Source organism: Myodes glareolus, chromosome 7 (assembly GCF_982192425.1).
Source record: "Myodes glareolus chromosome 7, mMyoGla1.1, whole genome shotgun sequence".
In the NCBI taxonomy this organism is placed as follows: domain Eukaryota; kingdom Metazoa; phylum Chordata; class Mammalia; order Rodentia; family Cricetidae; genus Myodes; species Myodes glareolus.
The window spans coordinates 43162423-43176114 of NC_142032.1; the positions used below are offsets into that span (position 1 = coordinate 43162423).

At 42.0% G+C, this 13692-nt stretch overlaps 1 protein-coding gene across 3 annotated transcripts in view; it reads left to right on the forward strand.

Moving 5' to 3' along the window:
* Rorb (RAR related orphan receptor B) overlaps positions 1–13692 on the forward strand; it is a 184516-nt gene that overhangs the window by 127235 nt on the left and 43589 nt on the right. Inside the window, exons 3-4 of one of the 3 annotated variants that reach the window (XM_048429833.3) lie at positions 2694–2835; positions 8325–8726. In XM_048429833.3, coding sequence (XP_048285790.1) covers positions 2694–2835; positions 8325–8726 — 544 coding nt within the window. Of the gene's footprint in view, positions 1–2693; positions 2836–7896; positions 8186–8324; positions 8727–13692 lie in introns of those variants that run through there. The other 2 variants (XM_048429834.3, XM_048429835.3) reach the window with 2 other exon arrangements.

Genomic DNA, 13692 nt, shown 5'->3' on the forward strand with positions numbered 1-13692 from the left:
TGTCACCCACTACCACGCCATTTTTTATTCCATCAATAAGAAACAATAAAGCAAATAAGAAACTGATTGTTGCTTTGACCCTTCATAAGTAAGCTATTTCTCTGGGTAGGAGGACAAACAGTTTTTGTCGTCAGCGTTAGTAAGTTTGTCATGAGAACTCTCTCCGACGAAAGCATTTCTACAGGTTTGTTCTGCAGGCTCAAGAGCCCTAGTCTAGACGACAACCAACATATCCATTTAAGTTGTTTGTATATGAATGCTGCCTGCTCATTATTTCATTACATAACACATTTGGAAAATGTCGGGAATTCAAACTACAGAGATACATTCATTTTAAAAAGCAGTTTTGAACCATAAGCTCTTAAACATTGGATAAGCATAACCCAGCAAGTCAACGGCAGGAACAAGAGATTAGGCTGCTGTCAACTTTTCAATCTGCCATCAAAGAAATTATGCAGTCACTAGTCGGCATATTCTGAGGTTTTAGTCAAACTGGCTATATATCACATGACTTTTATTTATTTCATTGAAAAACCCCCACATGTATAAATATGCTACATGTTTCCCCAGTAGAAATCCCATTCAAAATCAGCTGTCAGTGTTGGCAGATTCAGCTATAACTCTTTGCGTTTTTGTAATAATGCTTGGGAGTCAACATGCGAGACCGTTTGAAACATCAATTCAACTCACAAACTTCTTCAGTTCCTATTCATTCAGTAAAACGTGGAACAGAATCTATTTTTCATGCCAAAAATCTCATTTGCAATAATGAGCAACAGATAAGCAAGAAATGACTCATAATTAATGTCAAATTGACTGTAAATTAGGGCTTGTGGCTGTGACTTCAGAATGTCTTCTCTGCCAACTCTTTTACTAAGTGGTACTCCAGTATCCAAAGATAAAATCTATTACATTCTTCCTTAAGATGTACATTCCAAGGCATCGCTAGACAGCACCAGGACACTTCGATGATGCTTCCTCACAGCTTTCTTGGTACATAAAACAGGCGTTACAGCCCCTGGGGACTTAGGTGTGTTCCAGAATCCAACCAAACTGAATTCATGGAGTCCTGTTGCACAATCACTAGTGTAGTGAACAAGCAGCACACATGAAGGTGCAGAGGTGAACATAGTCCTCCTTGATTGGGTCTGTGCTCAAGCCACAAAGCCAATTTGGAATCTCTCTCCAAGGGGTCCTTGGTCATACAGTTATTCTACGGTTCCTTTGATCAGCAATGCCCTTCACCACGCCACACTGAACGCAAGTATGACATACTAAGCCATACTGAAACCCAAGGCAAAACCAAAATCAGTAGTATCGATCCTGTCTTCCTTTAAACTGTTAAGAATTTGCACGCTGATACTGATATTTTACACTTTATTAAAACATTCCCTTTTCCTAATTGCCCTGATTTTTAGTGACCTGTAAATTTCAAATCCATGTTGGTCTTCTGGCAGGCTTTATTTATCCAGCCCTGCTCCATTCACCTGAGGAAACACAGGTGTTTGAAGGAACTTAGGGGCTCTAGTTCGGGCCTCTTGAAAGTTTTTTACTTCCAAAGGGTAAACCTGAGAGCTATCTTTTCCCTGTGTTCCTTCATAATACTTCTGTTTAGACCATCATTTTGCTGGTGGCACTTTTCACTTGCACCATCTCTCTGTAGGCATTTTGAGAGCAGTGATTGGGGAAACTGATTATCTGGGGAAATAAACAGGGAACTATAACTTTCCTGTCTCCGGGGAAAATGCTTATTTTCTTCGTTATATTTTCTTTGTAAGTAAACTAAGGGAGGTTGGTACCAAAAGAATTAAAAAAAATAGCAATAAACCCAGGTAACGATTGTAAAGAGGAGTGTCCAGTCGGTTATAGTTCTTCTACACCAGAAGAATTTGAACCTACTTGAAGTAAGAACTCTCACATCCTATAACCTAAAGGCAGGCATTCATTTATTACCTGTTGTATATGGAAGAAGTTGTATTTAGTGTTTCTTTGACTCAAAATGTGATTTATGATAAGATACACCATGTGTTTCAAAAACAACTTTCTGCCCATGTGATAGTGCATAATCCCAGCACTGTGGAGGAAGAGGCAAGGCAGAGACATCTCTGTGAGTTCAAAACCAACCTGATACACAAAGCCAGTTCTAGGGCAGCCAGGGAGGGATACCAAAGTTGCATGGTGACACTCTGCCTCAAGAAAAAATTGATACTTTCTGGACAATTTGATTTTTTTTCAGATTTGGAAAAATACATTTTAGAATGTGGGACGAAAATGGAGCTAACACTGAGCCCACATTCCTTGATGCTGTGGCGCCTACCAAGACCCACAGCCTTAGTTCAAACCCAGGCTCATGTCTCATTCAGACTTTGTCCTCCCTGGTTTAGCAGTGACATGCCTCTTTGATGTTCCTTCTCTGTTGTTCCTTTGGGGCAAAGCCTTTTTCTCTTCAAAGAAATTCTTTCAGTAAACATTGAATGAATGAATGAATGAATGAAGAACTGAAGAAAGATACTGCCACATGTCCATAAATAAGCACACATATTCTGCTCAGAACCATCTATAAGTGCACCAAGAAGCAATCGAAAACTTTTGAAGGATTAAGCCCAACTGTACTTGGTGCAGAGTCTATCAGTGTATATGCTAATGTTGCCCTTTCTGAGTCTCCTGCCCTTGCTTTCTCTTTTCCTCTCTAGGGATTCTTCAGGAGGAGCCAGCAGAACAATGCCTCTTACTCCTGCCCAAGGCAGAGAAACTGTTTAATTGACAGAACCAACAGGAACCGCTGCCAACACTGCCGACTGCAGAAGTGTCTTGCCCTAGGAATGTCGAGAGATGGTAAGCCTCTGCCTTCCTGTTTCTTAGAGGTTTCAGATGGATGTTTGGCTAGCGGCTATTCAAGCCACTGAAAGAGTTTTAACTCGGGGAATTGGGAATATGAAGAAAAGCAAAGCAGAGTGCTGGTTGTGAATTAAGAAGTAAAGTGGGGATAGTCAAATACAGAATTGCCTGGGAAAGAAGCAGAGAAAGGACGGTGGTGGGGATTTGCGGAGCAGCCTGCGCTATCTAGGTTAAGCGAAGTCTCACTGAGGATAGATAGTAAATGACCGCCTGGCCATATTTCCTGGGAAATAAAGCTTTCCTGGGATGTGAGACTTTCAGGACTAAATCAGAAAGCTATAGGTGAAGGAAACCATTCGTCTGCCAGAACAATCTGACGTACACAAGTGTATGGAGATACTAGGAGCAGAACATGACTTCATGGGAAGGGAGGCAGTTCACTGGCTGTTCACAGATAACCAGTGAGAGACCTGGACTATTCTGAGCCATGATGAAGAGTGCAGATGCATTCGGGGTCCTGCGTTTCCACTCAGGTGATAGAGCGTGTGTTCCTCCTCCACACACAACCAATTTCTTAGATTTGTGATACAAGGTGAAAAATCCAAGTATGGTAAATAATTTTGCCGTCCTGTTTTTCATTTTTGGTCATTCATGCACATCCTTATACTATGAACATTGGCCCCAGCTTTCTTGCAGCCCTATAGTGTGTTATAAATGGCCTTGTATCCTGATGGGGTCTTACCTGTCCCAGAAAGTTATGGCAGCATATGGCACTGAATAACCCTAAAGTTCTGCAACTATGGTGTTTCATTTCATCCAATTAGAACTTGAGAGTGAGTGATGCAGCATCAGCCTTTGCTGTTTAACTATCCTTCCCATCTGCTGACATAGAAAACCCTGACACAGTGCTTTATCAAGCAGTTCAGGAGCCAGGGTAAGATGTGCTCACATCTCCATCAATGATACAGTAGTATCTTCACTTTGGTAAACGCATTTGCTGTCTGCCACTTACGGCTGGCTCTCGCCTCACCTTATCTGGTCACTGGAACATCATGGCTACTGGTAAAGATGCCTTACCATTCACATCATTGGCTTTCTATCTCTTGAGCAGGTATCTTGAATCTTGCTCTTCCTGGTGCATATTCTATTTGTTTGTTTGGTATTTTGGTTGGTTGGTTGCTTTTTGAAATAGAGCCCCAGTCTATTGTCCTGGCTGGCTTTGGACTCACTGTGTAGACAAGGATGGTCTTCCTGCCTCGTGCTAGGATTATAAATATATGCCCCATGCCTGGCTCTGTCTTTCTGTTAACTGGACTGTAAAAAATCAATCTTCAGCATAAGTATTTGTAGAGAAATGCTTAATATCAATATGAAGATATTAGACTACACACCCCCAAAAGTAAACAGACTAAAATTTACAATGCAATAATTTAGAAGGCAAAAAATTCATTTAATTTATAATTTTTAAGTATATAAAGTCTGTTCTCATAGATGAAAACACTGGTGATGCCCTGTGCACAGACAAGCTTCGCAGGAAAATGTTCTCTATCCAGAACTGGGTCAGGTGACACATAGCACTAAATGATTTAACTTTCAACTAAAAGCCAACATTCGGGACTGCAGCCACACTTCTTCATTGAAAGTGCTCAATAGTCACTGACATACTACCACGGAAGAAGCTGCGTTCTACATCTAGAGTTTGTCTAAGGACTGACATGAGAGAGAATTTAAAACGAGTCGCATGAGTCAGACTTCTCATACAAAGTTTGGATCCCTAAAGGTGCTGGCTCATCTCCAGCGCTAAAAGAGTTAAACCAGGACCAACTTAACTAGCGCAAAGCAGGTAGAGACATGGAAACGTAGAGACAGTAAGACACTACCGTTTCCAATTGTCCCCAGAGTCATAGGTGATGGTCACATAGCTGGAGTCTCAAAAACACCTGCTCAATCCTCCTGCAGCAGGAACTAGAAATCTTTGATGGAGCAATGACTTTTCATTTCTAGTCACCCTGAAATCTTCTGCTGTACTTTGACTCCCACACCGTAAACAAAAGTGACGTGGTTTCTGACCCTCCGACACCGAAGTGTCCTTTGTATGTACTGGGTATTGATGTTGTCATCCTGAGTTATTTGTGAATCAGTTGCAAGGTGTACAGACTCATGCTGGTTCTCTTAAGCCATGGTAGTTTAGCAAGAAACGGGCTCTATACTAAAACAAATGTCATTAGCAGAAGAAATCAGGTTTGCAAGAGACGAATGGCTAAAATATGTGCTGTGCTCACCCATGAGGAGTGATAAAAAGCATGCAAATACTTGAAACTATAACAGTAGAAGGCCTTTGTTAAAGTGGAGCTTTGAATACATCAAGGAGTCTGCAGACAATAGCCAGGAAATGTTTCTATGTCAGAGAAGTTCAGTTGGTGTATTTTCGTGGTGTACTGTACATTTTCCCCTGGAGTAGACCACCAGCTTTATTGCAGGAGAGGAGATAAAACTAAAACACTTCTCTGAAATAAATGAAAACCTTGTGCGGGAGTCGTTCTGTGGTCATTGTCTGAGAAAGTCTTTGATTTAAGACAAAGCCAGAGAATTCCAAGCTGTGGCCTCTTTCAGTTGCCTCTTTCTAGATATTCCAATTGCTCTGTCACCTGACAAGCCAGCCTTGTGCAACAGAGGTACATTTCTCTGTTGAGTCTTCAGACGATTACAGCGGAGCCCTTGGCAACAGACTTTTCCAACATCATTAGCTCTAATTACAAGGACTATGGTCAGCAGCACATGGAGGCGTGCTTTGGCGGCAGGTCAGTCTGTGACCCTGCTGATGGTAGATGGCCTTGCTTGGGTGATAGAAGAGGCCTGAATCAGCTTCGCATATCCTATTGTTCAGCAATCTAGTTCAGGTATGCCCTTGCGTGGTGAGATGCCCAGTCAAACAGGCCCTTTTCGAGTCTCTGCTTATGACACATTTGTCAATAACCCATTGGCCTAGCAGTTCATGTGGCTGGGAGTTCAGGGTTGGGCATCACGCCAGCACAGAATAAAGGGGAATTGGGAATAGTCATGGAGAACGTGAAAGGGTGCATGGAAAGTGAATCAGGGTCATTTATATAATCACTCTACCTCAAAGTTCATAGACTTGAGGGTTAAATGGCAAGTATTTTAAAGGCAGTTCTGATACCATGAAGAAAATTGGCTCACTCTTGATTTTTTTTTAATTCCTAAGATTTAAACCTGTGAATGCACACTATTCTATAAAATTACTGCATTATTTTAATCTTAAGCGATAGAGCCCGTTGTATAGAGACTAGAGCCATCTGAGCTGACGCAAATGCAAAGACAAAGGCACAAAAGTCAGCAACAGAGAAGGTGAATATCACTTTCTTGGAACGCAGTCCTCCTGAGTCAATGTTCAATATCATTTAATTTTCCTTATAGAATGGCATCTTCCTCTAGAGAGCAATATGCAAATTATTTGTAATGACATAATATAAAAGCACAAGGAAAAGTTTCCCTAACCCTTCGGTAGACTTCTGCTGTCCGTGATCTAGCTGAACTGCCACTACACTCAAAAAGAAAAAAAAAATATCTGAGAAGAAGCAGAGTCTAAGGACAACAGTGTCTACACAGCGAGTTAAATGCAACACAAGGGTCCAAACCAATTCCAGACCCAATAAAAACGACAACCGAGAGGGCAAAGGCATTTGCTGGTAGTTAATTAGATTGTTTCTCTTCACTGAGAAAAACTACAGGATAACTGCCGCTTCATCTTCCTATTTAGGCAGCATTGAAAAGCCAGAGTTCAGGAATTTTATTTTAGAAAGATTAGGGAGTAAGAAGAAAGAGGATGAGACTGGGGGAGTTCAAGTTCAGCCTGTCACAGCTTCAATCTGGCAGGCAAAGAGAGAGCATGCCACTCTACCTAAGAATATCTAAACACTCTGCCACCCTGCACACCCTATTATCCAGGACTTAATCACACAGTCACACTGTCAGTAATTAGGGCTGGGAAGTGTGGTCTCCATTTTGAACAATCCATACTCAGATAATATTTGATAGCATCATTCCCAATGCAAGAGGAAGAGGAATTTGGATAGATGTTATAGGGAGTGAATGGAAGCATCCTCGCAATGCAGGCCTCCCCTGTGGACCCTCTGAGCTGAGAGCCTGCAAGCACTTCTTGTGTGTCGAGGTTTTTAGAAAGAACTCCAACGCTAATGAGTGAATCCTGATCAGTTTCTACACTTGTCTCCCTCCTTTCTACACCCTCTGAGGTCCTGACATCAACAAAACCTGAGGAAATTGGCACCACCACCAAAGGAAAAAAATCAGAAACTCAGATGAGCAAAATGCAAAATGACTTGAACCAAGCAGCTTAGCATGCCAAAAGAAAGGTTGAGGGCTTGTGAGGAAGAGGTCACTATCCATATCAGTTAGGGAGGTTGTGTTCCACAAATCAGAAAGCTGTGCATGGGGGTAAAAGCCTTTTTATATTACTTCCAGACAGTTGCGGAGCCTCTCCCTCGGTTCCCATTAAACTGCCTGAGGATTTACTTGCACGAAATGGGCAGAACAAACCTTGGAGCTGGGATAACGAGGAAAGTCACTCTTGCTGGATCACTTGCCCTGAGTGCATACAAATGCCGCCGTTCAAAGCTTCTTATCATTTGCTCCAAAATCCAAAATGGCAACAACTGATGAGGTTTTAACACTGCCTGCAACCTTGTTCTTACCAAGAAAAGACGTCCCAAACTGAAACAATGGGTTTCTTTCCAAGGGCCTGGTAGTCCTAATGATGGGGAAGAAAGTCAATATTGATTTACAGGGGTCATTTTAATAGCAGGAAACCTTTGCTAGTCTCATAAAAGTCATTATTTTGGTTTTGTATATGCTATCCACAAGTGGAGAGAGAGAGTAAGGGAAAGAGAGAGGGGTGAATACATCTTTAATGTCATGGATATTGAATGTTCCCCTAAGGGCCCCATTAAGGAATATGGAACCCAAGTTGGCATTGCTAAGAGACTGTAGAACCTTTAGAGGGTGGGGCCTAGAGAGAGGCCTTAGGTCATCAGGGAGTGTCCCTCTGAAGGAAACACTGAGACCTCAGCCCCTTCCTTTTCCTCTCTTTTGCTTGCTTGGGTTGAGTTGTTCTACCACACTTTCTCTAGCATAGTATCCCGCTGTGCCACTGGCACAAAAGCCATCAAAACTGTGAGCCACCAAGCAACCTTCTCTACTTTTAAGTTGATCGTCTCAGTTATCAGTTACAGTGGCAGAAAGCTGGACACGCTGAAAACAACGGTACAAACCAGCACACCCTCCGAATACAATGTTTCCCTAAATGCAAAATGTAAGAGTGAAGCCCCGGTTTGCAGCCATAAGGATTTGCCTATATGATAATGAAGAAACAAACACCCAGGTCCCTTAGTGCTAAATGGCTAAGATAATGATAACCACATTGTTATCTTTTTCTCTTCTCTCCATCCCAGCTGTAAAGTTCGGGAGAATGTCCAAGAAGCAGCGTGACAGCCTGTATGCTGAGGTGCAGAAGCACCAGCAACGGCTGCAGGAGCAGCGGCAACAGCAGAGCGGGGAGGCAGAGGCCCTTGCCAGGGTGTACAGCAGCAGCATCAGTAACGGTCTCGGCAACCTGAACACCGAGACCGGCGGCACCTACGCCAACGGGCACGTCATTGACTTGCCGAAATCCGAAGGATATTACAGCATAGATTCTGGTCAGCCGTCTCCCGATCAATCAGGACTAGACATGACTGGAATCAAACAGATAAAGCAAGAACCTATCTATGACCTCACATCCGTACCCAACTTGTTTACCTATAGCTCTTTCAACAATGGGCAGTTAGCTCCCGGGATAACAATGACTGAGATCGGTAAGTCTGAGTCTTCTCTGAGTTTTATTTCTGGAAGGTTCCCCCTTAAAGCTGCCTTAGTCCCTTAAGAAAGGCATCTTCACAGCCCTAAATTAACTGATGCATACCTGGTTTCTACTGAGAAAATGAAATTGGGTTATTCTCTAACAACTGTTCCAATCCTCTTGCCCCATAAAAGTTGAGTGACGAAAGGAGGAAGAAATAAGAAAGATGCAATCTATAAGGAAAGAACGGATGCTCTGGGGTGAATTTGGATTCTTATAAAAGGAAAAATATTGTTGGTGGGAGCAAGGATATTTCCTAGCTTTCCAAAGCAATGTTATTCAAGAGAAGTGGACAGAGTATGCAGTAATAAAATGAATGGTGCTCAAAGACTGCTGGAGGTGCACCCTAAGCACAAAGAACCCTGGCTTCCCACTTTATATGGTGCAGCAGGCAGTCCCGAAGACAGCTAATTCAGGAATTTGACATGGTATTCTAGGGAGAGTGCTCACACACAAGAATTCGAGTTTACATCCCAGATTCCATGTTTTTAAAAAGTGGTACCCCACTTAAAATCTCAGCACTGAGGAGGTAGGCAAGGCAGACTCCTGGGCTTGTTGGCCAGCTAGCCTAGATTACTTGAGCTCTAGGCCAGAAAGAAAGCCTGTCTCTAAATAACAAAGTGGACAACTCCTAAGAAGCAACAGCCAAGGTTGCCCCACATGCATGTACATACAAATGTGAACATACACACATGTGCATGCACACACATGAATTCTACATGGGATTCTGAATCATAGTAATAATGACTATGGTCTTGAAGGCTATGCAATACAGAGTAACAAGTTACTCCTGAGCAGCTTTCAGCTATGATGACTTTTGACCACTTAGGACATGATCTCAGAAGTGTCCCCATCTCAGCAAGCCCCCTTCAGGTCTACCGTAATTTTGTTCACCCTGTTAAAAACTCCACAGTCTAAGGAATGTTGAATGGGTTAATCTCATTAAGGAACTGCCAGGAGAACAGTAGCAAATTCTCTTAATACAATTCTCTCCCAAATAGCAGAGCTGCATGTGCACCTCACCATAGAAAAGTCAGAGCAAAAGCAGAAGTGACTGCCTCCTCCAGGCTAAGAAGCATGTAACTGAGTTCAAATCCTGGCTCTTTGGATTATAATGTAGAGTACAGCGAACTCTGTGATCCCAGGTCTCCAATCATTGCACAGGACAAAGCACAGTTTTAGGTCACAGGAATATCATAAGAAGGATACCACTAGACAAGGGCCCACCAAGTCTCCGCTATAGTTACCTTTGTAAGCCCTATGCTTAGTTGCCATCAAATAAGTGTCTGGAGCCCACAACTATTTTCATTTGGATTTGCTGTGAACATACAATGAAATCTATGACTGTGTTCTAGGTTGCATATGACGTGTGTTTGAGGAAGAAACAATGCCACACAATCATAAACCTGAGATATTATTTGTCTTTTTCAGTGGCTCATCATGTGGCAGAAAATTAAGTTGTTGATATCCCAACTAAGAGGCACCAATAGCTGGACTCTGATAGGTCCACTATATTGCTCTCTTTACCCATGTCCTGATTGTATAAGAGATACTTTGTAAATATTTCTATTTCATCAAAATCTAAAAAGCAAAAACAAAAAAAATGCTATTTTACTGCAGAAATAGGGACTTATAGAAACCTAGGGGGAAGTCACTGCTTCAGAAGGGGCCCATGGTAACTCCATGGAAGAGCCCAGCGTCCGCTTCAGGAAATCTGATTCCAGGGACTTGTGCTCACCTATTTACCTGCTGCTTACTGCATCCACAACCCAACGGGATGGCCTTTGTCTGCAGAGGCCCCCACTCTTTCCAAAGGGGTGTGTCAGAACAAAATAAAATACCACTTAATATGCAAATTCTTGAGTGTAGGACTGGGATGGAACATACATTTAAATCCCAATGAAATTAAAACTGGAAAATCCTTAGCAGTCTTTGGCCTCATATGCAAAAGGGACGCTTTCACGGTTTATTTATGACTTATCATCAATAGAAATTATGGTAAGAATGCTACAGACAAAACCATTGGCTCTGGGCTCCTGTGGGCAAGCACGTTCCCTTTCTGGCCCTCAGCCTATTCTCCTGTGAGCTGATAAAAGAGAACCAGATAGCTGCACATCACATCTCATCAGGGCGTCCTGTAGAGACTCTGACACCCAAAGAGAACTTTTCATAATTATTTCAAGACATCACTAGTCTGTACGGATCTCCACATGTGCTCTAAATTCTCATCAGACTTTAAGGGTGAAATTAGAAGTGTCCTGTGAGTACTCTCAAATGTTACAGACTCTTAAACCTAAATACTGGCTCCGCTCAGATTTTGTTAAAACAGCAATGCCACCTAGTGGACACAAGCCCATTCCCTGTGCATGAATCTAGGTGTGTGGGGTTGCAAGGCCACAGCATGGTGACAGATGCCTTGTCTTAAGGAGCTATCTAAAACTTGCCATCCATGTCGCTACAACACTAAGTCCATAGCCAGCATCACTGTGCAAGAAGGCAGCAGAGAACGGGGATGTACTCTGGTTCACTCCAGCTGCAATCTTTTTATTTTAATTCTCTGAGTCTTAGCTCCAAATCTGAACCAATAATAGTCATTGTGCTTATGTCGGGGGGAGATATGAGTAGATATTTATAACTCTGAAGCTATTAATTTCCATTTCTAAGCATTATCATTATCATGGTAAGATCAATATTGTGATTATTACAAAATATCCCTAGCTGTTATAGGCTGTACAATCTCCTTTAGTTAAGTACCCATTGTGCTAAATGATACTCTATTTTTAATTTTTAAAGAAGTCTTGGTTTGACTGATGACTGACTGTATACCCATTTTATAGGAGAAAACATTGAGGCTAGATGTCAGATACTTAGTAAAACCAGAGAACAAATTCGAGTCCAGGTCTAAGTAATCAAAAACCATTCTTTTAGACATTATACTATATTTTCTCCTGTCAAGCAACTAACCACTCAGAAGCTCATTGGCACTGCTACAGAAAAGCATGCACAGAAAAGCACTTGATGCCTGCTGACATCATTCTAGGTAACACTATATAAAGTTCACAGGGTTTTCTACTGACCTTTTAACTTGATTTGTTCATTAGACATATGAACCACTTGGTTGGTGGCATGCTGTCACTGAAAAAGTCCTGTACAGACAAAAGAGAAAATCTGAGCTTAGTCACAGTTTAAACAGTGAATCCAGGACTCTGGGCTACTAAGACATTCCTGAGCATCACTCATGGCTGCTCGTTCTGACTGTTCCCTCTGGTTTCTGAGAGGGTAAGGAACATGTGGTCCCACCATTATGCTGAAATCAGTCCTAATGAATAGATCTTTCTTTTAAACCAGGCTTTCGTTGAGCCTGTGTTCAACAAGGCCTCGCAGCTTTGAAATTTTGGGAAAATACCCATTTATGAACTACAGCTTAACATTTCAAACAACTGTATATGAATCATCAAGTCAATTGGACGTGTTATCAAAGTCAGGAATGAGCCCAAATCAAGCACACCCTTCTCCAGAGGTGCCCGAAGAACTCACACTCCCTGGGCTAAGGATCCTGATGATAACAGCTTCTGTGTAGAAGGAAATGTGAAATCTTTCCACACGTTTCAGTCGGTAGGAGCCTCACCCCTGCTTCAGGTCACCTGTGAGGAAACCTCTAGTTGAGGTTAAGGGTCAGAAACAGGAGTTTGCTTTCCTAGGCACGGAGTTGGTTAACCAGCAAAGCTTAATTCTAACTTAAGCAGCTGATTTTTGCCACCATCAACTTCTGGGCATGCATTGAGGAATTTCTTTTTGTGATATTGCAGCCACTGGAAATAAGAAAAACTTGGATTCTATTCTCACCATCTAAGTGATAGATGTCAAAGAAATAATTACAGTTTGGAATAGAATAGACTGGCCATTAGCGGCACGGCGCCAGTCTAGCAGGCATAAGACCCTTTGTTCAATCCCAGCATGCTAAACCAAGTAAATTATTTGTTTAAGCTGTCATGGAACCTACGTCCTAAGTGATCCAGGACATGAAGGTCTGGGAGATGGTGAATATCAGTTACTCAGACCTCTTCTTATTTTCTTATCAGGAAACATTTTAGTCTCAGAATTTTGAGGCTGAAAAGCAAAATACAGTTAAGAACACAGAAACAACAAAGAATATTTCAAAAATCTATCTCTGGGCTTTTCAAACTCCCAGGAGGAAAAGAAGCCATGAAATAAGAAGAGGCTGGAAGTCAACCACAAATTAATATTTAGGCCTCAGTATTGACAGGGCTTGGCTGGGAATTTACTTCAAACCGGCGTGATGGATGTCTTATGTCTCCGGGAATAAAATTTTGTATGGCTGGTGATAGAGAAGGGAAGCTAGGCAAAGGATTCTCAGCAAGTGAGCAGAAAAAATCAAAACGGAACCATTGGTTTTCGCTTACCACCACAGTTCTCCAATGCTCGGGGGATGCTACAGGGATTATACTCTGAAAAAAGCTCATTTAAGATGAAAAATGATTGACAAGGTATCTAGAAGTTTCCAGACAAGACAATTTAAGGAGCCAAAGATTTTTAAAAGGCAAAAGAAAGAAGAATGAATATACATACATGATATGCATGTGAATCATATCACACATGATATGCATATATGTACTTAGATTAGCTATATTGCTGAGGCACAGTGTGCCTTCCACACCTATCCCCTGGGTCCGGTATTTTGCTGAGTGTCCCTCCAGACAGAGACAAGGCAATGTGGACTCACTGGTCTCATTGTCTCACACAGGGTTAAAATGGATTTCTTCTTATGGTCCCTTTGTGTTCTATTCATGGACTCTGGAGTTTTAAGTAGCAAACATAGAAATAAGCCTCATTTTGGATATGTCTATTATATAACCGAGCCTGAATAGAGGAGACTGCATGAGAAGAGCCTAAAGTCATCT